This window comes from Zingiber officinale, chromosome 7B (assembly GCF_018446385.1).
Source record: "Zingiber officinale cultivar Zhangliang chromosome 7B, Zo_v1.1, whole genome shotgun sequence".
In the NCBI taxonomy this organism is placed as follows: domain Eukaryota; kingdom Viridiplantae; phylum Streptophyta; class Magnoliopsida; order Zingiberales; family Zingiberaceae; genus Zingiber; species Zingiber officinale.
The window spans coordinates 107,945,477-107,972,631 of NC_055999.1; the positions used below are offsets into that span (position 1 = coordinate 107,945,477).

At 43.0% G+C, this 27,155-nt stretch overlaps 1 protein-coding gene across 1 annotated transcript; it reads left to right on the forward strand.

The window, feature by feature from the left end:
- The first annotated feature begins 22,544 nt into the window (after positions 1–22,544).
- On the forward strand, positions 22,545–25,233 carry LOC122006793 (putative serine/threonine-protein kinase-like protein CCR3). Its single transcript, XM_042562417.1, has one exon. It carries the CDS (start codon positions 22,674–22,676, stop codon positions 25,071–25,073), a length of 2,400 nt encoding a protein of 799 aa, XP_042418351.1. The 5' UTR covers positions 22,545–22,673; the 3' UTR covers positions 25,074–25,233.
- The last annotated feature ends 1,922 nt before the right edge of the window (positions 25,234–27,155 follow it).

The window sequence follows — 27,155 nt, forward strand, 5'->3', positions numbered from 1 at the left end:
TAAATGAACAAATGCTAAGTATCTCAGATTCTCGATCCGATCGGGTGAGTTATAAGCGAGTGTTGTTCTCACACTTGAATATAATTTCCACGGGGTCCAGATCGGGGAGTGTCAAGACTCTCGACCCGATAGAGCGAGTTATAAGCGAGTGTTACTCTCGCGACTGAAGATTAATTATCACGGGGTTCAGATCAGGCATGTCAAAGACTCTCAACTCGATCAGGCGAGTTATGAGCGAGCATTGCTCTTGCGCCTAAAGATTAATTGTCACGGGGTTCAGACCGAGCGCGTCAAAGACTCTCGACTCGATCGGGCAAGTTATAAGCAAGCGTTGTTCTCGCGATTAAAGATTAATTGCCAAAAGATTTAGACCGGACGCGTCAAAGACTCTCGATCCAATTGGGTGAGTTATAAGCAAGTGTTGCTTTCACACCTGGAGATTAATTGCCACGGGGTTCAGACCAGGTGCGTCAAAGACTCTCGACCCGATCGGGCGAGTTATAAGTGTTGCTCTTGTGACTGAAGATTAATTGCCACGAGATTTAGACCGAGCGTGTTAAAGATTCTATACCTGATCGGGTGAGTTATAAGCGAGCATTGCTCTCGCACCTGAAGATAATTGCCATGGGGTTCAGATCGAAGGTGTCAAAGACTCTCGACCGGATCGGGCGAGTTATAAGCGAGTGTTGCTCTCGTGCTTGAAGATAATTACCACAGGGTCCAGACCAGGTGTGTTAAAAACTCTCGACCCGATCATATGAGTTATAAGCGAGCGTTGCTCTTGCGCTTAGGGATGTAAATGAGCCAAACCGAGCTGAACAGTATTAGGCTCGAGCTCGACCCGTTTAAGTTATATTCGGTCTCGAGCTCGGCTCAAACTCGAATCGAGCTTTTATCACAAGGCTCGAGCTCGGCTCGTTTTAGAATTATCAAGCTCGCGAATAGTTCGAGCTCGGCTCGTTATTAGCTCGATTATCAAAGTTAACGAACCTAACTCGTTAAGCGAGCTCGGGCTCGTTTTCGGGCTCGTTTAGAGCTCATTTTTTGACTCATTTTAAGGCTCATTTTAGAGCTCATTTTTTTTGCTCATTTTTTTGCTCGGTTTAAGGCTTATTTTTTGGCTCGATTTAAGGCTCATTTTAAGGCTCATGTTTTTGGCTCGCGAGCCTATAAACGAACATGTTCGTGAGCTCATGAGCCGAATATCCTTAAGCTCGAGCTCGACTCGATAAAATTGTCGAGCTCGAAATTAAGCTCGAGCTCGGCTCGATAAGATAAACGAACGAACTCGAACGAGCTTTTTACCGAATCGAGCTCCGAATAGCTCGTGAATCGTTTGGTTCATTTACATCCCTACTTGCGCCTAAATACTCTGGACCTGAGAGGTTGATTTATAGGCAAACAGGTCGTTCGACCTAAGCTGAAAGGATTAGCCGGATGCCTTAGCAAATAATTACTTAGAAGAGCGGGATCACAAGGATTCATACTTAGGAGATTTTTCCAAGGGTTACGAGATTACAAAATGGGAAACTGGATAGCCATAAAGTACTGAGCGGGGACGCATGGAAGGACACTTAGAATATTTAACAAAACCCTATAGCAAAAACTTGAAACCACCAAGCGGGCACACATTCATTGACATTTGGAAATTTTTACAAAGTGTAAGCGGGAAGTGCAAAAAGCTACTTAGAAATCTAAACAGAGTGCTAGTCGAGGTAGTCGAGGTAGTCGAGAACGTCGTTCGGGAGTGACTCGGTCAGCTTCTCACTGTTTATAATTTTATTGGTCAGCTCTAGAGAGAGATAGTCAACATCGATACCGCAGTTAAAGAGGTGAAGAGCTCGATCGGTGAGCTTATGTTGAATGGGTCAGAGTGAACATAATTCACCTTGAAAACCTCCAACCGGCTTGGTTCCTCCTTTGGTACTTATTGAAAGCCACTCAGGACGCCTCCAACTCATCCTTTAATGAAGCCAACTTGGTATTTTTTATGTCAAGATGGAGTTTGGTCATAGCTTGCTCTGTGGCTCGGTAGCTCGTTCGACCTCCAGAGCAACTTCTGCCTCCTTGAGATTTTGAGCCAGAACCCAAGCCTCCTTATTTTTAATGTTTAGGTCTTCGATGACTCGGAGTTTTTTGGCATTGATAGAGTTTATCTTCAACTCAAAAGAATGATCCTTCTTGGTAAGCTGGTCGAGTTGGAGGGCTTGCTTGTAATTTTTATTCTTCTCAACACTGAGCGCCCGTTCGAAGCCTAGCAATTGTTCAAAACTCCGATCCAAGTCTTCTTTCAGTTAGGCCACCTCCACATTCAGTTGATCGATAAGGGCTTGGGAGGCTTCTGATCGCTTGGCCGGAGCACGTAGTTGCTGTAGCTCATGCTCCAAGAATGTCAGTCTCTGGCACATGGCCAGACTTTCAACCAATAACTACAGTAAGAACAGGTTAATAAGTGTTGATCGGGAAAACAAAAGTAACACTTAGTAAAAAATATATACCTCGGTGGACTTCTAAGTGAAGTCATCCGTGAGCTTCCCAGGCGAAATAGTCATCGCGTGGGTCCTTGCATCAACCCAGACTTGGGCTAGCGATCCTTGAATTTTAATTTGGTGCTCGGGGAAGCGCAGCTCAGCATCGTCAAGGCAACACCACTTGTCGATCGGTAGATGGAAGATGGCTGTTATGTGCCTGCGGCCGCTCGAATTCGATAGCTCAAAAGTGGCCAGACCCTTTGACATGGACATCGGGGAGGAGCAGATGGTAGACACCTGAGCGGTTGGCCTGGACAGCTGAGGTTGTATGTACGTAACTAGCTATGTGCATATGGTCCTGACTGGTAATGCAAATAGCGAGGGTGTCCGATCAGACGATGGCGGAGTAGGAATGACAGTCTCTCTCTTTAGGATGGCGGAAGTGAAGGCGCTGAAATTCTGTTTTGTTTCAATTTCCCTATACACAAAAATTATACAAGAACAGAACTTTTCCTAGCAACTCGCATGTTCGATCAAACATGTGTTTGATAAATCAAGCAAGTTCTTGACGGATCAAAACACACCTTGATCGAAGTACAAGATCGCTGGCATCTTGTGTTGGTATTCAAAATCGATACAAAGAAAAATAAACTAATTACATAACGGAATTAAAGAACTAGTTGTACCTTTCCTTTGTAGCTAAAGACCTCTTGATCTTCTGCCGTATTCCTCTCCTCTTCTTGGACGTCGTGTGGGCGACGATCTACTAAGACAACACCACCCTCCTTCTTTTCTCGATTTCCAAACCCCGGCTACAAAAGGAGGCTCTAGGATGAAGCACCTTCTAATCTTCTTCCTTCTCTTCCTCTTCTTCAAGTCGCTGCCCACCAAGGGAGAAGGGGCGCCGGCCCTTAGCAATAGGTGAAGGGGCGCCGACCCTTAGCAATAGGTGAAGGGGCGCCAGCCCTAAGCAAGAAGGTAGGGGGAGGGGCGCCGACCACAAGGAGGGAGGAGATGTGTGCCGCTGGCCCTAGGAGGAGAGAAGAGAATTATGGGAAAATTAGAAAATTAGATTTTAGGAGCCACCACCTACTCCTTTTTATAGGCTTACCGTCGGATATAAAGAAAGAAAAATAACAAAATTCTGTTTAGAAAAAATCTCCCTTTCTATAGCCAAGTTAAACCAAGCCAAGTTAAACCAAACTAAGTTAAACCAAACTAAGTTAAACCAATCCAAGTTAAACGAAGCCAAGTTAAACCAAATCGGATGGGTGGATGCGAGACTTTATATAGAGGCTACAACAGGGACCTAGAGGAGAAATTGGTTTAGGCCTCCTGATGGGCTTGGGATTCCTGTGTTCAGCCCGAACACCCAATCCAAGTCCATCAATAATAACCTATACGAACTACCGTACCAATCTCATATTACAATATAGACTCCTTCTTATCATGAGTGCGTTAATCTCCCCGTGTTTAAAATATCTTATGCCCGTTAATTAAATGAGTTACTGACAACTCAATTAATTAACATCCGATTCCAAGAGTAGTACCACTCAACTTTATTATCATGCCGGACTAAGTCCACCTGTAGGGTTTACATGATAATCCTTATGAGCTCCTCAAGAGGACATCATCAACCTAAATAATTAGGACATAGTTTCCTTCTATAATCAACAACACACCATATAAACAGTACTATTTCCCAACTCATTGACCCTATTGATTTAACAAATAAATCTCACCCATTGATAAGTTAAAGAAATAAATACTAAGTATACATGCTTGTTATTATATAGGGATTAAGAGGACGCACAACCATAATAACAGAGGTTCTGTTCTTTTATGTAGTAAGTACAAATCGAACAACCTTAAATGGTCCTGCTCAATACACACATAGTCTGCTAGTGTAATTTTATAGTCAAGACAGACTAATACCAAATTACACTACAACCGTTCCAATGGTTTGTCCCAATCCATTTTGGTTGTGAGCTATTATTTATAATTTATAAGAAACCGATAACATGATCTTCTGTGTGGCACCACACACCATGTTATCTATAATATAAATTAAATGGACAACTGCATTGACATGTATATAAATATAAAATGTAATCATTTGACCAAAGTGATTCTCATTTCAAAATATTTTAAGACAGATGTTCATATAAAAGCTAGGCTTATAGTATACATTCTAACAGGAAGATAAGGTCTCACCCTGCTCGAAGTACGGGTGCAGGGCGATAGGTGTAGAGGTTTACAGGGCGAAGGTAACCGAACGGGAGGAAGCTTCCCCTCGGTGCCTCTTGCATCGTTGGATTAATGGCTCACCCGAGGTGGTCGACTTTGAAGGCATCACAATCGGTGCCATGGATGGTTATTAGGGAGGAAGGTCACCCGTGGTGATAGCGACATCGCTTGTTGGCGCCCAGCTTCCGCCCACGTCACTAGCCGGGTGTGACCTCCGCCTACCTCATCGGTCGGATCATCGAAATGCTCGACCGACAATAAACCATGACTTTCCAGCTCGGTGATGCCTTTGACATTAATTTCTGCATCGGCGAGTTTGCTTTTGCCGCTCAGCCGTGCCGTCAACATGATTTGGTCTCCAAAAAAGGAAGAGAAATCAGTTAGATTAAAAAATAGTGGGAAAAAGGACATACCTAGGGGAATGGGCAGCTGCATTCGGATTGGACTCAGTCCGAACATGTATAAGCCACCCTCCAACAACAGTCGGTGTATGTGATACTTTTAATCGGATAAAGTGGAGGCTTCTTGGAGGTAGTCCGACCGACTTCGATATCTTTCGAGTGAAGGAGGCTTCATCAATTTCATCTGTCAACCGGTCGAAAAGTTGGGCTGGACAGGAAAGCGAACAAAAAAATACTCATTTCAATGCTTATTGGAGGACAACATTTTATCAAAATAGATAGCACCCACTTGGGCTTAAAACAAAAAGGTACTTGACTTGGATAACTTAGGGTGATAGAAATAATGGAACATGTGAGGTACTAAGGAAATTCCATACAAACGGAATAACACGACCACCCTGCACAGCAACCTAAAGGAGTTGGACACTAGTTGGTGTAGAGAGATGTGGAAATATCTACACACTTTTGAGAAGAAGGGATGGACGGGAAATCGAAGGACAATGCAAAACAGGTCCTTAAAGAAGGTAAGAAAGTCATCATGCGACAGATGGGGACGGCCGTAAGCAGAAGGGATAACAATTTGGTAATCAGCGGGGAAATGATAGGTAAACTTCATTTGGTCGATTTTGTCGCTATTGAATTTAGAGGCTGTGGAGGTATACTAGAGCTCAGGGATGAGTAGGGGAGGACGAGGAGACTCAGCCATGAAGAATAGAGGAGAAAGAAGATCAAAAGATTCGAAGAAAGAAAGGGAGAGAAGCTTACTATAGAGGAAATCACTAGCAGAGAAGGAGGAGACGACGGTAAGTACGAGGAAGACAGTGAAGGAGTACATACAAAAAATCGGGGGCTTAAAAATGTAGAGAGTGGATGTTCTTAGCCGTTCAATTAAGGTCTTTGGAAAAGGAGAGTCTATCACGACCGTTGATTTCAAAAGGGCAACGGTCACATCATTCTCAAACTACCGTTTGTCACATCACATCTGTGGCGGCATACGGGCACGCACATGACATTCTTCTACAAGAGACATTAATGGTAAAGCTGAGAGCATGATTGTGAGGCATGGTTGAGCATGCCCAACATTAATGGAAGGAGATTTAAGCTATTTTTGAGAAATTAAGGTGACATTAATGGCAATTAAAAACCACTACTGTCAAGAGCATAGCTCAGCGGTGAATTAGAAAATTAGCTAAGTGTCTTCGCTTTAGCAGTTGAACGACAGCTATAAAACCAAATGTCTTCGCTTCAACAGCTGAGCGCCGGCTATAAAATCGAATGTTTTCGCTTTAATAACCGAACGACGACTATAAAACCGAGCATCTTCGCCATCAACAACAGGATAGTAACTTAAAAACTGAATGTCTTCGCTTCAGTAGCCAAACGATGGCTATAAAATCGAGTGTCTTTGCTTCAGCAGCCGAGCGGTGGCTATAAAACCCAATGTCTTCGCTTTAGTAGCTAAACGATGGCTATAAAACCGAGTGTCTTCGCCATCCGCAATCGGACGGTGGCTTAAAAACTGAATGTCTTCGCTTCAGTAGCCGAACGATGGCTATAAAACTGAGCGTTTTCGCCATCAACAGTTAGACGATGGCTTAAAATTTGAATGTCTCCAATTCAATAGCCAAACAGTGACTTTAAAACCGGAGGTCTTCGCCATCAACAGACGAATGGTGGCTTAATACCGAATGTCTTCGCCATCAATAGCTAGACGGTGGCTTAATACCGAATGTCTTCGCTATCAGTTGCCGAACGACGACTTTATAATCGGACGTCCTTGTCAGCAGCAACCGAACGACAGCTAAAAAAACCCTAGGAAGACATTAGCAAAGTCTATGGACGGCCCCGAGTTGCAGGATGCCTGATCGGGTAGAGAGGCTCACGAGCATACTAATGGTCTAGTTAGTCGGACTTGCAGCTTTCTTTGACTAGACTTGAAGGGGAGGTTTGTGATTCAGTGATGATATGGGTCCCACCAAAGGTGGGTCAAAGTAAGGAAGATCGGCTGATGTGAAAGATAAAGTTAAGTAAGGTATCATAGTCCGTCGAGTAGACCATGCCATGCTGAGTGGAGCAGGTTTGGCTGAACAGGTCGGTTACGGGCGAGCAGATGGTGATAACTATGTGAACAAGTAAGTCGGGCTCTGTCCTGACCGGGTAAAATGACCCTCTAATAACAAAGAGAAATAAGAAGCAGTTGGTCTCATCAATAGGGTTTTGCGTCTGATTTGAGTGGGATAACCGCGGACAATCAGGAAACAAGGAAAATGATAAGTCGGTAGGTCCTGAGGACACAGCCGAGCGGAGGCAACCTAGTCGAGAGGATCCCGATCTGCTGTTCATGACCCTATCGTGTCATATCCTTTTGGGAGTTTGTGCCACTGACAGTAGGGCTTGTCCAGCAGGCAATCATACATTAGAAGCTTCTAGGCTTGTGACATCAGAGGATTGTATGACTACTTAAGGTATGGTATCAGGAACACTTTCTGACCCGTCTCTTCCTATGACACCTAGGAAGATGTACCTATGCTTTGAGATGCATGCACGAGCATCATATTAACACTATAAAAGGGGGTTCCTAGCTACAGGGAAAGGTATGTGCAACTTCATCTTCTACATCTACTTGCTACAGCTCCCATTTCTTGAGATCACCGGACACTGACTTGAGTGTCAGAGGGTTAATACCGGGGACCCCTTCGAGGCTTGACATTGACATTTGTTGTCTTACAGAGCTACATGGAGTCTTCGCCATGTCAACTGTATAGGCACATCCCCAACTTGCCATCTTAGTTGGTTTTTAACAAGATCAATGAGGATTAGCTGAACAAAGAAAACATACAATATGAAAGGTAGTAACATCAGAATTCAGAACATGTTCCTTTGCTGAAATCTGAATTCAGGCATCTTTTGATAGTTCTCTTATTTATTAATTGCAGTTAACATCTCAATATTTTCTTGATATCAAACCTTCATAATTTGTCCCAAAAAAAAAACAACACTAATGACAAAGCTTGATTCTTCCATAAATAGAGGTTCATGACATTATCATTGTATGAACATATTAAAGAAAGATCAAATAATGAACAAGTAGATTAGATAAAAATTTTCTTCTTTATCTCCCCTTGGTAGCGGTTACATTGCTCCTTGCCACTCGGCTCACATCGTCAGTATGATTGGCGGAGTTGCCAACGAGCGCACTTCCGTGGCTTGCTAGCTCGGCCGTACCACGAGCATTGATCTTAACCTCGAAGAGTTTGCTCTTGCTGCTCAGCAAAGACTTCAACATGACTTCGGCTATAAAAACGAAAGTGAAATCAGTAGATTTTAATGTGACATAGGAAGAAATAGTTTACCTAATGAGCCGGGCAGCCGTGAGTGAAAGGGACTTAGTACAAAAACATATAGAACGTCTTCGAGCAACAACTTATGTATGTGATACTTCTGACTAGTAAGATGAGCGGTCACCTCGAGGTAGGTCGACTCCCAACGATACTTGTGCAAAGCTGGAGGTTTCATCAACTCTATTTGCCAGCTGGTTGGGAATGATGATCGCTTGGGAAGACGAACAAAAAAGTAATGCTCCTTCAGTGCTTGTTGGAGGAAGATATTTTATCAAAGAATACAGAGCCCACTTGGGCATGTATCAGAAAGGTTCCCGTCTCGGATAGTTTAGGATAGTAAAAATAATAGAAAATGTAAGGGACGAGTGGGAAGCTATATAGGCTGAATAAGATTACCACCCCACACAGAAGCCTAAAGGAATTCAACACTAACTGAGGTAAAGGAATATAAAAGTATCTACAAACTTCAAAGAATAATAAGTAGATCGGGAATCGAAGACCGACTAAAATTGGTCTTTGAAAAAAGTAAGACAGCCATCCAAAGGCGTATGTGGACGTGCATATGCAGTGGGAATGATTATTTGGTAGTCATCTAGAATATTGTAAGACATTTGCATCTGTAGTATTTCATCACCGTTAAAATCAGACTTGGTGGATGTATACCACAATCCAGCGACGGGAGGAGGAGGAGAAAAGGCAACCATGGAGAATTGATGAAAAGCAAGAAGCGGAAGAACAAAGGAAGAAAAAACTTACTGAGGAATATAGTCGACGATGAACGATGGAGAAGAGAATCGACAGAGAGCGTGTGCGAGGAAGAAGATGCGGTGAAGTAGGAGAACGACGATGAAAAAGGGTTTATAAACCCTGGGGACGGCTACTTGGGGTCGTCCGATCGAGGGCTATGAAAAATAATGCCAAGATATGACCGTTGAATTTGAAACGATGCTTGTCACATCAATTGTGGATATCTGACTGTCAAATCAAATGTGCGGTGGTAGAAAGCGAGACACGTGGCGTTTGGCGACAAAGAGATATTAATGAGGTTTAATTAAAGGGCATGGGCGACGTGCTCGGCAAAAATGATCAGAGATTTGCACAGTCTTTAAGAAATTAGAATGACGTCAGCAACTATTAAAAGACAATCACTCACCAGAGGAAGTGGCAGGAGGTTAAAAAATTGCTAATTAGTGCTGTCCACGAGCATTCCGAACGGACTGCACGGATTGAGATATAGTCGAGTGGCGGCTCTAAATCCATGTTAATAATGTTGGTGCAACATCCCTCAGGTCAAGGTTGACCTGGTTGACCAAGCTTGAGTCTTGGTTTAGGTTTCGATGTTTGACAATACAAGGTTGATTGAAGAAGAGTCAAGTAGGTCAAGGATGACCAGATACTTGACTGAGATGTTAGGCAGAAGAAAATCCTGGTGAGTGAAGCCATGTGAAAATCCTAGTGAGTGAAGCTAGGTGAAAGTCCTGGTGAGTGAAGCCAGGTGAAAATCCTAGTGAGTGAAGCTAGGTGAAAGACCTGGTGAGTGAAGCCAGGTAGAAGAGAAGTCCTAGTGAGTGAAGCTAGGCAGACTAGAAGTCCTGGTGAGTGAAGCCAAGCACGGGGAAATCCAAATGGGTCAAGGTTGACCAGACATCGGGTGAAAGTCCAAGTAGGTCAAAGGATTGACTGGATACTTGGCACGGGGAAATCCAGATGGGTCAAGGTTGACCAGACATATGGTGAAAGTCCAAGTAGGTCAAAGGATTGACTGGATACTTGGCACGGAGAGATCCAGATGGGTCAAGGTTGACCAGACATCGGGTGAAAGTCCAAGTAGGTCAAGGTAGTGACCGGATACTTGGGAAGATGAAGAAAAGTCCAAGTGGGTCAAAGGGAGTGACCAGACACTTGGTGAGGGAATCCTAGCAGATCAAGGGTGACCGGATGCTAGGCATGATGAACCAACATGTCAAGGTTGACCGGATGTTTGTTTGGGAGGCATGGGACTTTGTTTTGGGCAAAAAGCAGAAGCCGAATCGATCAGCCGATCGATTGGCTGGAGCCCAATCGATCGGTCGATCGATTGGGGTATCCCTGTGAGAAGCCTTCGTCCCAATCGATCAGTGGATCGATTGGGAGGAAGTCGCGAGCGGTCAGAGTGCCTCTGGATCGATCAGCCGATCGATCCAGAGGTCCCAATCGATCAGTGGATCGATTGGGAAGGTGCTGTAAGTCGCGATAAGCCCTGGATCGATCAGCCGATTGATCTAGGCGAATTTCCAGAGCACAGAGGTGCTCTGGATCGATCCGTGGATCAATCCAAAGCCTCCCGATCGATTGGGAGCAACCCAATCGATCGGGAGCAATCCAATCGATCGGGATCCGACCGTTGGCGTAGATAAAGGTCGTTGGCCTGCGTCTTCTTCGGCAGAACTTTTACTGTTCAATCACGATCCTCACTAAGCTCTAGATCGCCAGTTCTTGAAGGTTCTTGGAGGTTCTTCCAAGTCAAGAGGCGGATCAAAGGCAAGAAGAAGAAGATAGGGTTAGGGCTTTTGTACTCATTGTAAGCTTGTGCTTGTATTTCATTACCTTTCCCTTTTCTTCTTGTATTGAGAGTCTTGTAGGGCTTCTCCGCCTTTGGTAGTTACCATAAAGGAGTGTTTCATAGTGGAGGGTGCGTGAGTAGGTGTGGATCCTTGGACTAGTCACCTCTTGTGAGGTGGATACCAAGTAAACCATCCTTGTTAGCGTTGCGTGTTTTTGTTTATTGTATTTCCGTTGCATATCTCTGAAGAAACAAGCAACGACGAGCACCTAGCACGCGACGAGCTATTCACCCCCCCACCCTCTAGCTACTTTTCGGTCCCAACAAGTGGTATCAGAGCGAGGCCGCTCTTCACCGAAATCATCGCTGGAAGGGGCAAACAAAACAAGCAAAGATAGAGGGTGAAGAAGTTGGAGCAAATTCATCAAAGTCAAAGAATTCAAGAAGCTCAACTTAAAGATGCAATTCCTGTTGGAGTGTATATTGAAAGCCTAAGCTTTGTAAACATTCATTATGAATAAAGAATCACATTTGGTCAAATTGTCTACATTTAGTTGTAGTTGTTCAATTAATTTATATTGTAGATAACATAGTATGTGGTGTCACATGCAGAAGATAATGTTATCAGTACCTTATAAATTATAAACAGTAGCTCACGACCAAAATGGAAAGGAACAAACCATTAGAAGGTCGTAGTGTAATTAGGTATTAGTTTATCTTGACTATATAATTACACTAGTACACTCAGGGTGTATTGAATAGGACCATATGAGGTCGTTTCTTTTATACTGACTTTATAAAGGAACAAAGACCTCAGTTATTATGGAAGTGTATGCTCTTAATCCTAATATAATAACAAGCACATATATTTGATATTTATTTCTTTAATTTATCAATGGGTGAGATTTAGTTCGATGAATCAATAAACCCGATAAGTTGGGAAATGATATCACTTATAGTGTGTGTTGTTGATTATAGAAGGAAACTGTGTCCTAGAGATACTAGGTTGATAATGTCCCCAAGAGGAGCTCATAAGGATTGTCATGTTAAACCCTGCAGGTGGACTTAGTCCGACATGACAATAAGGTTGAGTGGTACTACTCTTGGATTTAGATATTAATTAAATGAGTTGTCAGTAACTCACTTAATTAGTGGACATTCGATATCTTAAACACAGGGAGACTAACACACTCATAATAAGAAGGAGCCCAAAAATGTAATTTGGGATTGGTGCGGTAGTTCAATAATAGTTATCTAGTGGAATGAATTATTATTGATAAAATTAAGTTGTGTGTTCAGGGCGAACACGGGATGCTTAATTTTATCGGGAGACCAAAACCAATTCCTCCTCTCGGTCCCTATCGTAGCTTCTTATTTATAGAGTACTATACCCACCTATACCCACCTTCTATATCTACCCAAAGGGGGTCGGCCAAGCTAGCTTGGGAACCAAGCTAGGGCCGGCCTAGGTATAAAATTGGGTGGCCGGCCCTAGCTTGAACCCAAGCTAGTGGGGGCCGGCCAAATTAAATTAAAAAGGAATTTTAATTTTAATTTTTATTATGTGGAAAAAATAATTTATTAAAGAGAATTTAAATTAAAATATCTCTCTTATAAAAGATCTACAAAAGATTAAAGAAAGAAAGAGATTAGATCTCTTTCCTTATTTGTAGATTGGTGAGATATTTTATTTTCTCTCTAAAAATTATTCACATGTTGTAAAATTAAAATTATAGAAATTTCCTTTTATCAACCATGAAGAGATTTTTGAAGAGAAATTTTAATTTTAAAATTTCCGGAAACAAATTAGGAAGTTTTAATTGTTGATTGAAACTTGTCCAATTTGATTTCATTGATGTGGCCGACCATAAGATTTCAATTGGGGAAATTTTATTTTATTTTTCTCAATTAAATCATGTCAAGGAAATTAAGGAAATTTTATTGTAATTAAATTTCCTAATTTGCCTAGGCCAAGGAATATAAAAGAAGGGGTAGGGGTGCCTTCATGAGACACAACCTCTATTATTTTCTCTCCCTCTTTTGTTCCTTGGTGTGGCCGGTCATCCTTTCCCTCTCTTCCTCTTGTGGTGGCCGAACCCCTCTCTTTCCTTGGAGCTCTTGTGGTGGCCGGATACTACTTGGAGAAGAAGAAGAAGAAGAAGGAGAGGAAGCGAGCATCTCTTGGAGCTTGGTTAGTGTTTTGATTTTCTTCCTTGGTGAAGCTTCTTTCTTTGTGGCCGAACCTAGCTAGGAGGAGAAGAAGGTGGTTGGTGGTTTCTCATCTCGGAAGATCGTTGCCCATACAACGTCCGAGGTTAGAAGAGGAATACGGTAGAAGATCAAGAGGTTTTTCTACAAGGTATAACTAGTAATTTTTCTTTCCGCATCATACTAGTTATTTATGGAAATAATACCAAATACAAGAGGTTTACGTTCTAGAATTTCGAATATGTTTTTCGATATTGTGTTCTTTTGTTTTTTCTTTTCCTTGTGATTTGATTGTTCTCTTCGGTTAACCTAAAGTTATTTTAGGAAATTAAATATTAGATTTCTATAAAAGGTTTTGTCTAGTCGGTGGTGGTTGCTCCCATATCCAAGAAGGCCATGTGCCTCGCCACGTCAGTACTGGGAACCGATTATGGAAATTAATATTTAATGGAATTAATAACTTAAGGTGATTTGGGTCGAACGTGTTAAGCTCCGCAGGAGATCCAAGTCAAAACCTAAAAGAACAAATAGATTAAGTTTTGGATCAAACGTGTTAAGTTCCGCAGGCGATCCAAAATTTAATTTAAAAGAACACATGGTAGCTAGGAAAAGGTTCAGACCTTTGTACAAAATTTTTGTACAGTGGAACCTCTAGGCTTTCCGAGTAGCAACCAACAATTCCAAGATGGACTTGGATTTGACACAAGGGTGGCTCCACCGTACACATCTACTAGTTTCGATCTTTGGAAATCAAGGATCGAAAACTTCTTAATGGTGGAGATAGAGCAATGATTTGCTCTAATGGAAGGCTTCGAGACTCCAAGAAATTCAAAGGGCAAAGTCCTCAAGAAAAGCAATTGGAGCCAAGAGCAAATCCAAAGATGTGAGGCCAATGATAAAGTGACCAAGCTTTTGGTCAATCTATTGCCTAGACACATTCTTGGAAAAGTTGGAGAGGTCAAGGATGCCAAGGAGCTTTGGAGCAAATTGGCATCAATTCATGAGATCCCCTCCACTGTACCGAATCAAGAGGAATCCAAAGAGGGTGACTCATTGGAGTAAGTCCAAGAAGAAGCTTCATCTTCGAGGGAATGCAATGAAGGGAACAAGGAGGGAGCATACTCCTTGTTCCATGTACAAGATGATGAAGCCTCCACCTCTAGGATTGAAGGGGAGCAATCCTTGGTGATGCCGGATCAAGAAGAAGGAGAAGCTTCTACATCCGGGTCAAGAGAAGAAGAGGAGGAAGAGGCTTCCACCTCCACAAGTCAAGCAAAATCAAATGGTGGAGTATCATCCTCGGATCAAGAGGAAGCCTCTACTTCCAAATCAAATGGAGGAGCAAGTGTCGTCCCTACACATGAAGGTATAAACATTTCAATAAATAATAAAGATCATATTATTTGTTTTGAGTGTAGGGAAAAAGGGCACTACAAGAACAAGTGCCCTAAATTGGCCAAGAAAAAGGGCCAAGTGGCACTAAAGGGCAAGGTAAAGCCCAAGGAGACCATTCCCACAACAAAGAAGAGCAAGGAGAACATTGTGTGTTTCTCTTGCAATCAAAAGGGGCATTACCGAAGTCAATGCCCAAAGGGGAAGAAGGTGGTCAAGGCTCAAGGAGGAAGCTCAATTCAAGGGGGAGCCTCCAAGGTAAAAAGAAAGGTAACTTTCATTGAGCCTACCCCTTTAAATTATGGTAAAAAGCATGCTAATTCTAATCTATATTATTTTAATGCTATTTACCATGAAAATAGGAAGCATGATAGCATTAAGGAAAAACATATAGCTTATCATGCTAAAACCTCTCAACCTAGGTTTAAAAAGGTAGATAGAAATTTAGGCAAGAACCCTAAGGATTCCAGGTATTTGCCTAAGAAGAAGAAAAATCAAGGTTTTAGTGAAAAACCTAAGGTTGAAGAATTATGGCAGGAAAATCAAGTCTTGAGGTCAAGACTTGATAATTTAGAGAAGACCCTTAGAAAAATCACAAATATGACACAAGGGTCTAAGGGTAAAAATCTAGAGCTAGGAGTATCAAAACCATCCAATTGCCATAGAGGTTTGGGATACAAACCAAAGGCCAAGAAGGATGTAATTTCCTATCATAGGGTTCCATATAGTTATGGAACCAATCCTAGGTCTAGTGGGCAAGCCAAAAATACTAGGGAGGTCATCCCTAAGAGTATTTTTGCAATAAATGTGGCTAAGGCTTCTAAGAAGTCTAAGAAAGTCACAAACAAGGTCACAAGGGAAGCAATCCCTAGAGTTGACCTAGAAAAAGTGACCAAGGCTTCTAAGAAGCCAAACAAGGTCACTAGGAAGGTATCTAGGGAAGTTATCCCTAATGAATACTTAGAGCATCCAAGGAGCACCAATAGGTTTTGGGTTCCTAGGAGCATCTTCTCTACCCCATAGATGGGCTAGAGAGTGTCAACTCTAAGAAGAAGGGTAGTTAACCCAACTTTGAATAAATTGACACTCAAGGAGCATTTTCAAGGTTATTATTAACCTTTGAAAATGAAATGGATTTATGATTTACTCTTTGAAAGAGTAAAATGTGCCAAATTGGAGAAGTATTGATTTTATTTTAAATTGGCACAATTTGAGACAACATAAGAACTACCAAGTTGGGATTTTGGTATGTTCTTAGGAAATTAAAGGCAAGCTAAGCCTTAATTTATAGTGCTACTCTTGTGGAAAAGTGAAATTTGTCAATATTTGAGGAATACGCTTAATTTCAATTGGCAAAAATTAATCAAGAGAATTAGAAATGCCAATATAGATTTTGGCATTTTCTTGAAGCACTTTTGGGCAATCTAGGTTTAATTTTTAAGTTAGCTAAGATTAAGGATACTTAGTTAGGTAATCTAGGTAATTTTATTTATGCTAAACCTTGCCATGTTATGTTTGCCCATCACATGCCATGACACCATATTTAGTTTTGTATTTCTCATTCATGACGTATTATGAAAAATACAAAAATACCATGTCATGTCATACATACATCATGTAATTATAGGAATCTTTCTTTTGAAAGCTATTTCATTTTGATGTATGTCATAACATTATCATGCATTATGTTTAATTCCTTAAAAGCAAGGACAAATGACATTTATCAACAAGTGTTTTCAACAAGTGTTGTCAACAAGTGGTATTAACAAGTAACATCCTAAGTGGATGTTCAATATCCACAAAATGCCTAGATAGATATGCATGATCCCTAGATTAGGGAAAAACCAAACTTTACATCTCACAAAGACCAATAAGATGACTTGTATGTGTTTTAGTGCACATTAGATACAAGTGAGATGTTAAGATGATGAACAAAACTCAAGATGTTGATTTAGTGCATTCTTTTGAGTTTTAAGTTTATCAAAACACATAGTTATGTGTTTTCCCATCATTTGGAAAGCTAATGTACAAGTTATGTGCATTAAGCCCAAGGAATATGGTGGGATATTGGTTTTGAAAATATTTTTAAAATAATTTTGGAAAACCTTGGTGAAGGCTATCTTTTGAGAGTAATCACCATTGAATAGTTAGACACAAACTTGAAGAAAACACTAAAGTTTTTGCAAGGTTTCAAGTTTGTATCAATCTTTGAAAATATGAAGTATTTTCTTAGAAAACTATTTTTCCTTGATAGTATATACCCTAAATAATGTCTACATAAATTTTTACGATTTTTGGAATTTTGTAGATTTTTCTAGGGGCTTCTGAAATTCACAGAAAGTGAATTTCAGCAACTATCAGACCTCAATCGATCACCCAATCAATTGAAGGGTCTCAATCGATCGGGCGATCGATTGAGAGCAAGCTTCTCGCGAACAGAAGCTTCCTGGATCGATCCACCGATCGATCCAGCCCTCCTGAATCAATCAGTGGATCGATTCAGAAAGGTTCAATCGATTGGAACCCAACTCCAATCGATCCAAGTTGCTGATTTTGGCTGGGAAGGCCTGATTTCAGCATCTTTGAACCTATTTTAGTCTAGGTAACCATTCTAAACCCCTGAAAATACATTTGTATACATAAAAAGGGTGTTTTCATGTGGAAAACAAGGATGGATTGGTTAAGGAAGGCTAAGTTGAAGTTTAGGTTGAGGTTTGTTTCAAATTTTGAATATTTGAACCTCAAAACTTCTTAAATTGGGTTTCCTAAAGTTTTAGGGATTCCAAGTCATTGTTGGTGCAATGACAGAAGTTACCACCATGTCTTTAGGGGGAGGGACTCTTTAAAGACATGAAAATTATTTTTCATGAACCTTGGAAGGTGGTTAATCTTCCGTTAAGAACATGCTCAAGGTTGAGCGTTTGAACTTTAATGGGGAGTGGATATCCTCATTGTTCAAGTGGTTTTAAGTGGATAATGCTCAAGGATGGGCATTTGCCTACATTGGGGGAGAATGTAGGGTTAAGGATAATGAAGGGTATGGGACCTTCAGTATCGTGTTGATCACAACGAGTGAAGTTGTGAACAACGATGAGCAACTCTTCAGGGGGAGAGTTTTCAACAAGTGAATTTGTTGATGTGTGCCCAAAAATGGGGCATGGTTTGATGTGTGCCAATAGGGGGAGAATGAAAGGGAGTAAGTTAGACTTTCATTACCTAGAGGGAGTTTGCCCTCTTAGGGGGAGAATGAAGGGCTTAACTTATGTATTCATTACCTAGTGGCATGAAGAAGGTTTAGGCTATTGGATTAGCCTAACTTACATGTGGTATTGTAAGTGATAGTGTTGGTATTGTCAAACATCAAAAAGGGGGAGATTGTTGGTGCAACATCCCTCAGGTCAAGGTTGACCTGGTTGACCAAGCTTGAGTCTTGGTTTGAGTTTCGATGTTTGACAATACAAGGTTGATTGAAGAAGAGTCAAGTAGGTCAAGGATGACCAGATACTTGACTGGGAAGTCCTAACTGGGATGTTAGGCAGAAGAAAATCCTAGTGAGTGAAGCCAGGTGAAAATCCTAGTGAGTGAAGCTAGGTGAAAGTCCTGGTGAGTGAAGCCAGGTGAAAATCCTAGTGAGTGAAGCTAGGTGAAAGATCTGGTGAGTGAAGCCAGGCAGAAGAGAAGTCCTAGTGAGTGAAGCTAGGCAGACTGGAAGTCCTGGTGAGTGAAGCCAGGCACGGGGAAATCCAGATGGGTCAAGGTTGACCAGACATCGGGTGAAAGTCCAAGTAGGTCAAAGGATTGACTGGATACTTGGCACGGGGAAATCCAGATGGGGCAAGATTGACCAGACATATGGTGAAAGTCCAAGTAGGTCAAAGGATTGACTGGATACTTGGCACGGAGAGATCCAGATGGGTCAAGGTTGACCAGACATCGGGTGAAAGTCCAAGTAGGTCAAGGTAGTGACCGGATACTTGGGAAGATGAAAAAAAGTCCAAGTGGGTCAAAGGGAGTGACCGGACACTTGGTGAGGGAGTCCTAGCAGGTCAAGGGTGACCGGATGCTAGGCATGATGAACCAACATGTCAAGGTTGACCGGATGTTTGTTTGGGAGGCGTGGGACTTGGTTTTGGGCAAAAAGCAGAAGCCGAATCGATCAGCTGATCGATTGGCTGGAGCCCAATCGATCGGTCGATCGATTGGGGTGTCTCTGCGAGAAGCCTTCGTCCCAATCGATCAGTGGATCGATTGGAAGGAAGTCGCGAGCGCACAGAGTGCCTCTGGATCGATCAGCCGATCGATCCAGAGGTCCCAATCGATCAGTGGATCGATTGGGAAGGTGTTGTAAGTCGCGATAAGCCCTGGATCGATCAGCCGATCGATCCAAGCGAATTTCCATAGCACAGAGGCACTCTAGATCGATCCGTGGATCGATCCAAAGCCTCCCCGATCGATTGGGAGCAATCCAATCGATCGGGATCCGACCATTGGCGCAGATAAAGGCCGTTGGCGTGCGTCTTCTTCGGCAGAATTTTTACTGTTCAATCACGATCCTCACTAAGCTCCAGATCGCCAGTTCTTGAAGGTTCTTGGAGGTTCTTCCAAGTCAAGAGGGGGATCAAAAGCAAGAAGAAGAAGCTAGGGTTAGGGCTTTTGTACTCATTGTAAGCTTGTGCTTGTATTTCATTACCTTTCCCTTTTCTTCTTGTATTGAGAGTCTTGTAGGGCTTCTCCGCCTTTGGTAGTTACCATAAAGGAGTGTTTCATAGTGGAGGGTGCGTGAATAGGTGTGGATCCTTGGACTAGTCACCTCTTGTGAGGTGGATACCAAGTAAACCATCCTTGTTAGCGTTGCGTGTTTTTGTTTCTTGTATTTCCGCTGCATATCTCTGAAGAAACAAGCAACGACGAGCACCTAGCACAAGCAACGACGAGCACCTAGCACGCGACGAGCTATTCACCCCCCCTTCTAGCTACTTTTCGGTCCCAACAAATAAGTGATAGGCGAGTGGTGGCTCTACACCCATTTTAGTAAGTGATAGCTAGGCGGCAACTCTAACTCATTGTGGAAAGCACCTGTCGTATCCACCATAACTGAGTGGCTGTTCTGAAATCGAGAATGTCTGATCTGCTGTGGAGGTCACCGAAGATACTGCTCGTCCAGTCAGTCAGACTTACAACCTCCTTCTACTAGACTTGAGGGGAAGACTTGTGATATGGTGATAAAGGGAGCTCTCCAAGTATGAGTCAAAGGTGGGAACAACAACCAACGTGAAGGTCAAAGTCAAGACAGTCAAAGGCAGGAAATCGCCTGGTCACCAAAGGTTACCGAGCGAGTGGCAATGGGCTAAGCAGGCCTGAAGGGTCCGTTCAGCCCGGAGGCTCATCTGAGCAGATCGCTCGTCTGGCCGGGACAACTATAGAGGGGACATCAGATGCTCACAACTGTGATGACCCTATAAGAGCTAGTTTGATTGGATCGCATGTCTGGTCGCGTGAGGAACAACCTACCGAGCCGAGCGATCGTGGAGAAGAACAACTGAGATCGATTGGGCGGGGATCCCGGTCGAGCAGCTCCACCGCTCGACCAAATAGTGGAACCCTTTGCTTAGCTCATTGTATTCTTTTGGGAGTTGGTGCCGCTAATATGGGGGGCATGGTCAACAGACAAATTGTATGACGGAAGTTTCTACTGTCATACCAAGGATTTGCACGCCCTGTTAAGAAATGGTGTCAGAGATACTTTTCTGACTTGTCTTTTCATAGGACACTTGGGAAAATATGCACATGTCTTAAGAAGCGTGCACGTTTGTTACTGGAGTACTATATAAAGGGGGGGTCTATGCACCGGCGAATGCATATGTTATTTGTGATTAGGTTCTTGTTGTGCTATAGTTCTTTGTCATTTTTCTACTATTTGAGTGACTAATTTGAGCGTCGGAAAGTCAACATCAAGAACCCCTTCCTTAATTCGACACTTATATTTTTTATTTTACAAAGTGGAGCAGAGTGTTTACAATGTCAATTGTTGAGTTACATCTCCAACTAACTGTCTTTGTCATTTTCGGACAGGATCCGGTAGTATAGGACGATGCACAAGGTCAAGGACTCGATGAGATGAGGAAGCCGAAGATGCGTGCTGGATTTTATGGGATTTAAGAATGACGGAAAAGACAGGAGATGGGCAGCGGAGACGGCGGAGGGAGTGCTGACAGGACCTTCGTTGCCCATGCCGGGGGAGGTCTAAGATTTTTTGGTGACTGCACATGTGTACTTTAAGAGTCGTGTTCCATTGTTTGATCGGTGGACTTGACTAGATTATACTTAAGTAGGAGTTGGCACGTGGAACAGGGTGTCCTACGTGGTAGCGTGCGGTTCGTGAAGCTAATTGTTTAGGGTTCATGGAGCGAAGACCCATGACTCGAAGCAAACCGGACCGTGCCTGAGTCGTTGTTCGAAGAACAAGGCCGCTGCGGCTACGCAGCCTTCGGCGTAGTTAATTGTTCACGTGAAAAATGCTAAAGTCGACCGGTTCAAACTAACCTAAGACTAAGCCCGGCCCGAGAGACACGACGCGGGTCAGCATCACCGCACACACTGTTTAGTAATTCGTGCCTTTCCTTTTGCTTTCGTATTTTCAAACGACGGAGTGGAGCAATGCGGTTCTGTCTTTTCATCTAAATTTGAACCGGTCCAAAATTTGGAATTAACAAAATTGATCTTAAAATAAATTAAAGTAATATTTTCAAATAAAAAATTAAAATTTAAAAAATAATTTAATTCTCACAGATAAAAAAAATAAGGTTACAACTCAAAATAATACCCTTATTTTCATTATCCATGTTAAAAAAATATTAAAAAGAACTTTTCATTCTAAAAATATTTTTATTCTAAATTATTATAGCAATAATAATCTTAATCAAAAATATTGAAAACAATTTTTATTAAAACTACTTTAATTAATTTTTAAAAAATAATGTTAGTTAAAACTATTTTAGTATTGATTAAAAGTGTTTTAACTTTATCCAAATTACTCCAACTTTATTACAATTGTTCCACTTAAGTCCAAACCAATTCAACAATCATAATAATTTTAATTAAAAATATTATAATATGAAATAGTTATAGTTAAAAATAATGGATGCGTTTTATTTTTATTTTTATTTTTGTTAAAAATAAACATTTAAAAGTATTTATGCATTGTACATTTTTCATCGTCAAAGTCTACGTTTACAGCATCTGACCAAGTCTTAATCAGAATTCTCACCTTCTTCCGTTTGACGCTTCTTGAGTCTCAATTCGACCCACTCCGGTTGGACCGTTGAACAGGTCGGCTAATGATTAATGAAAATTATTTTATCGGGAAAATTGAAAGAACAGCCCCTTATTTCCATTTTAAAAATATTAAAAAGGTTGTCATCATATTTTTATTAAAATGAAATAGAATTAGATACTATTTTATAATAATAAAAATAAAGGTAATCTTTTATTTTGAGGAAAAAAAACAATGTGTCAAAAGCTATTATATTTTGAAAAAAATACCATAGTTCAACATATTTGTATTTAAAAATAATTTTATTATAATATTATTATAGTAACTATGGTTATATTTTTATATCTCTAAAATGTTAAATTTCTAACTTAGTGTAACTATGGTTATAATTTTAATAAAATTTAGTAAAAATATTTTTTATATATAATAATTTTGATTAATTTAAAATAATTTTATTTTAGTAATAGTAACGGTATTAAGTAATTCTAAATAAATATATTTTAAAAATAAAAAATAAGATCGAGATGATTTTTTTAGTATTTTTCTCCGATTTTATTATAATGGATAATATTTTAATTAAAGCGGATTGCTCCGGTCCGGTCCGGACGTCCTTTTGGAAAAAGCTTCCAAAATCCGCTTCCTCTTCCACCCGCGTTTCCGTCGCCCGTCCGCGGTCCGCGCCCCCTTTTTCTTCTTCTTTCCTTCTTTATCTTCCCCTCGATTTAAAACCCTCTCTGCGCCGGCTGCCGCCATCGATCCAATTGCCCTCCCTTCTCCTCCATGCGGTAGCCACCGGCGATGTCGCTCCTCTCCGCCGCCGCCGCCGCTGCCGCGGTCGCGGTGGCCGTGACCCTTTCTGTGGTCCTTGCTCCCGCCCCGGCAGGCGCCACCGGCTCCGCCTCCACCATCGCCATCGTGGCCGACTACAGGATCGTCTGCGGTGTGTCCTCAGGCTCCGTCCGCAGCGTCCGCTGCGCCCGGCCAGGCGATGGCGCATCGTCCTTCCCCATCATGCCCAATATCTCCTTCCGTTCCATCTCCGGTGGCAGCGCCACTCTCTGCGGACTGAGGGACGACGGCGCCGCCTTCTTCTGCTGGAACGCATCGGATTCTTCCTCTTCGGGGTTACGCCCGAAGCGCGTCTATAACGGCCCCTCCGCCCTCGAGGAACTCGCCGTTGGTGGGGCCCAGATCGCCGGTAGCAGTCTCAACGGCTCTGGCATCCGGTGGTGGCGAGCGAGAGGTCTATTCGTTCCCCTCGACAACGGTTCTTACCACTCCCTCACCTCCGGCCTCTCCTTTACTTGCGCCGTGAATGCTAGCAGCTCCGTACGATGTTGGGGACCTCATGGCAATCGTATCGAAACCGCCTTCGCGCCTTACAACATATCGAGCATATACGCCGGCGATTCCGACGCTTGCGGCATCGGCACCGACGGTCGTGTGATATGCAGCAACAACTCCCTATGGCCTCCTTCCCTTGGATCAGCGTTCGAGTTCAGTAGCTTCGCGATAGGTTCGAGCCACGCCTGCGCTGTCAGGCGAACTGGCGGCACGGTGGTCTGCTGGGAACGAGACACGCGCCGTGAGTACGCACCAGTGAACACGACTGCCTTCCAGTTAATCGTCGCCGGTGGCAATCTTACCTGCGGCCTAACGACGGCGAACTTTGGTGTGCTTTTTTGCTGGGGAACGAACAGTAGCAACCTTGAGGTGAGGAGGCTTCCTTTCTCAGATCTTCTACCTGGAATTTGCACATCCAACGAGAGTTCTTGCAGTTGCGGGCTGTTCCCCAATTCGGGAACCCTGTGCTCGGGTTCTGGAGTTATATGCAATCGCTGCGATAATCAAACTCAACAATCAACCCCGCCTCCTCTACTTCCGCCACAGCCGTCGCCGCCGCCTCCTTCATCCTCTTCAAGGGGGATTAATAGGGGGTGGCTAGCGTTCGCAATCATTGGGTCGGTCGGTACATTTGCTGGCTTCTGCTCCATCGTCTACTGCATATGGCTTGGTATTTGCAGGCGCAAGAAAGTCCACAACTCCGTTCAACCAACGATTATAGCCGCAGCAAACGGGGGACCTCACACAGGGCATTCCTCTGCGGCGGGCGGCCTATCAACGAGCCCCTTCGGGTCGCCTTCCGCTTCGCGGTCACGAATCTTCCGGCGCCAGGGTTCGCGGGTGATGAGACGGCAGAGGAGCGGTCCGTCCTCGTTTAAGGACCGGGCGGAGGAGTTCAGCTTCGTGGAGCTCGCCGCCGCCACCAACAACTTCTCCTTCGAGACCAAAATCGGGGGCGGCAGCTTCGGCACCGTGTATAAGGGGAAGCTTGCCGACGGGCGGGAGGTAGCGATCAAGCGGAGCGAGTCGGGGCCGCGGACGAAGAGGTTCCAGGATAAGGAGAGCGCTTTCCAGTCGGAGCTTGCCTTCCTCTCTCGCCTCCACCACAAGCATCTGGTGGCCTTGGTGGGCTACTGCGAGGAGGAGGAGGAGCGCCTCCTGGTCTACGAGTACATGAAAAATGGAGCTCTCTACGACCATCTCCACCCGAAGAACGGCGAAGAGTCCAGCGTATTGAACTCGTGGAAGATGAGAATCAAGGTGCTCCTCGACGCGGCGCGGGGGATAGAGTACCTCCACAGCTACGCCGTGCCGCCGATCATACACCGCGACATCAAGTCCTCCAACATTTTGCTCGACGCTAACTGGGTGGCCCGGGTGTCGGACTTCGGCCTCTCCATGATGGGGCCAGAGACCGAGGGCGGCCATCTCTCGACGAGGGCGGCGGGCACCGTCGGTTACATGGACCCCGAGTACTACGGCTTCCAGCATTTGACCGTCAAAAGCGACGTCTACGGCCTCGGAGTCGTGATGCTCGAGGTCCTCACCGGCCGGAGGGCCATCTTCAAGGACGATGACGGGAATCCGACCAGCGTCGTCGATTACGCCGTGCCTTTCGTTTTAGCCGGTGATGTCGGTCCGGTGCTCGACGTGCGAATCGAGCTCCCGTCGCTGCAGGAGGCCGAGGCGGTGGAGCTGGTGGCCTACACCGCCGTCCACTGCGTCAACCTCGAAGGCAAGGAGCGACCGAGCATGACCGACATCGTCGCCAATCTCGAGAGCGCGCTGGCTCTCTGCGAGGAGGGTCATGACGGCATTTCCAGTGCCAGCATCTCTCTTGCTTCGGTAGATTGAGCTTAAAAATATGATTTTTCCCCTCGATTCTTCATTTAAATTTTGTATATGTTTATTCCTTCTTCTAATCTGTAAATGCATTCTTCCAATTTCATAGTTTTTTTTAGACATGAAAAGATTTCAGAATTGAACAAGAGGAGTACCAACATCTGTTCCATGATTCGCAAATTGCAACTCCACTGTTCTGTTCTTTGTTGTAGGGCTGAAGGGAAGACAAAGAAGTTTGCTTCAGAAAGAGTTGAAAAGTTGTGGAAAAGTATCCTTTTCAATCCTTAGTTTGAATGCTCGCGTTGACTGTAGTAGCCTCTTCCAGACTTCACACATTTTTTCTCCAGCTTGAACTTGAAGGCTGATTTATCTCCCCCCGCTAGATAGCAAAAGGTCAGTTTGATTTCTATTCTTCCAAGTTTGACTTCAAACTTCCGTGTTTGTGGCTCTTGAATCTTTATCAAATGCTTTGTTAAACTAATTCAAAGTTATTTCCTTTTGCTGAAAATTCTTGTCTATGACTGAATTGGTTGTTGATACAAGGTAGGAAATCTCACATTATACAAATATTCTTAATATAAAATTTCTACTTTAATTACTAGTTTACAGCCCTACCTACAATAAGAATACATCTCCCTCATACAAAACAAAACAAAGCAAAGTGACAGCGCAAGCTCCACCGTGACACACACATTTCGTTCTATAATCAAACTATCAAACAAAGCAGGTAAAACTTTCTGGTTGATTCTGCAAACATTTTGTCTCTACATCTTCTCCTCTTTTGCCTTCATAACTTCACCTTTTTTAAAAAAAAAAAAAAAAAGGAGAAGAATACAATGTTAAGAAAGGTTTTGATCCCCCTTATTTAATTTTGGTGGGTCTCGATTGTTTTATTTTCCTTCCAAATTAAGAACTTCCGTCAACTTTATGATGTTCAAGTATTGAATTTGTTCTTCATTAAGTATTAAATTAGCAACCGAATCATTAATTTCATCGTTAAATTAATGATAGAATATTAATTTAGTAGCTAAAATAGTAACGGATTTTGTTACTATTTTAGCATCCGAATTAATTTTGGTCATTAATTTAATGATGGAGTTAATTTCGTTAGCTATTTCGTTAATTCCCTCTATTGCTTTCCCAAATTCCTGCTGTTTATCACTTCCCGGTCACTTTCCCTTCCTGATGAAATATTAATTCTATTGCTATGTTAGCAAGCGAATATTAATTCAGTCTAAAAGAATTAAATTTTGATCATTAAATTAGGGATTAGAAATTTGGTCGCTAATTCCCTTTGTTACTTTCCCAAATTCCCATTGTTCGTCACTTCCCCATCACCTTCCCTATCTGCGGCCTCACGAGGCCTGGAGGCCGCGCCATTTCAAAGCAATTGAACCAAACCTAAACTGGTCGAACCATGGATCACATTGCGAGGCCGAAGGCAAACAAAGAGAAAGTTTCAAAAGTGAGCACTGATCTAGAACAAAAGTGAAGCTGGGAAGGGGGAAGAAAATATATGCTCATCGTCGGGCTCCTTGGTTCGAGCCCATCTTGCTTCCTAGTTGCATTCCTAATGTTGAATAAGTGTGAATGGAGAAGAAGAGAAGAAGTTCTATTGTGTATGAGACTTTAGTCCCACATTGGGAGTTTCTTGGCATTTTTGTTGATTTATATTGATTCACATACATTAAGGATATGAACAAATACATTGGGAGATGTTCTCTCTCATGTGTGGGTGTGCAGGGGGTGCAAATGTGCAAGAGCTTGTTTTTAACGCAGAATCAAAACGGGCAAGTATCCTGGGAAACAGACGACCCGAGTAAACCTCGAAGCACAGTCGGAGGTGGGCGAATCTGTTTCAAGGAAACTGCTACTCGCAGGCCTTGGTCAGCTTGTCCCGACCTTACTGTCTGGTCTTCCTTTCTGCAGACCTGGTAATTCTGCTTTACAGACCTAATCTTCTTTATGCAAACCTGGTCATTCTGTTCTGCAGACTTGGTCATCCATTCTGTAGACCTGCTGCTCTGGTCTGCCACTCTGCAGATCTGTTCTGCTGCTCTTCTGCTTTGCAGACTTGGCCTGTCGTTCTGGTCT

Bases quoted from the DNA above. Each gene is read 5' to 3' on its own strand.
- LOC122006793 (XM_042562417.1), top strand. From the start codon at position 22,674: ATGTCGCTCCTCTCCGCCGCCGCCGCCGCTGCCGCGGTCGCGGTGGCC.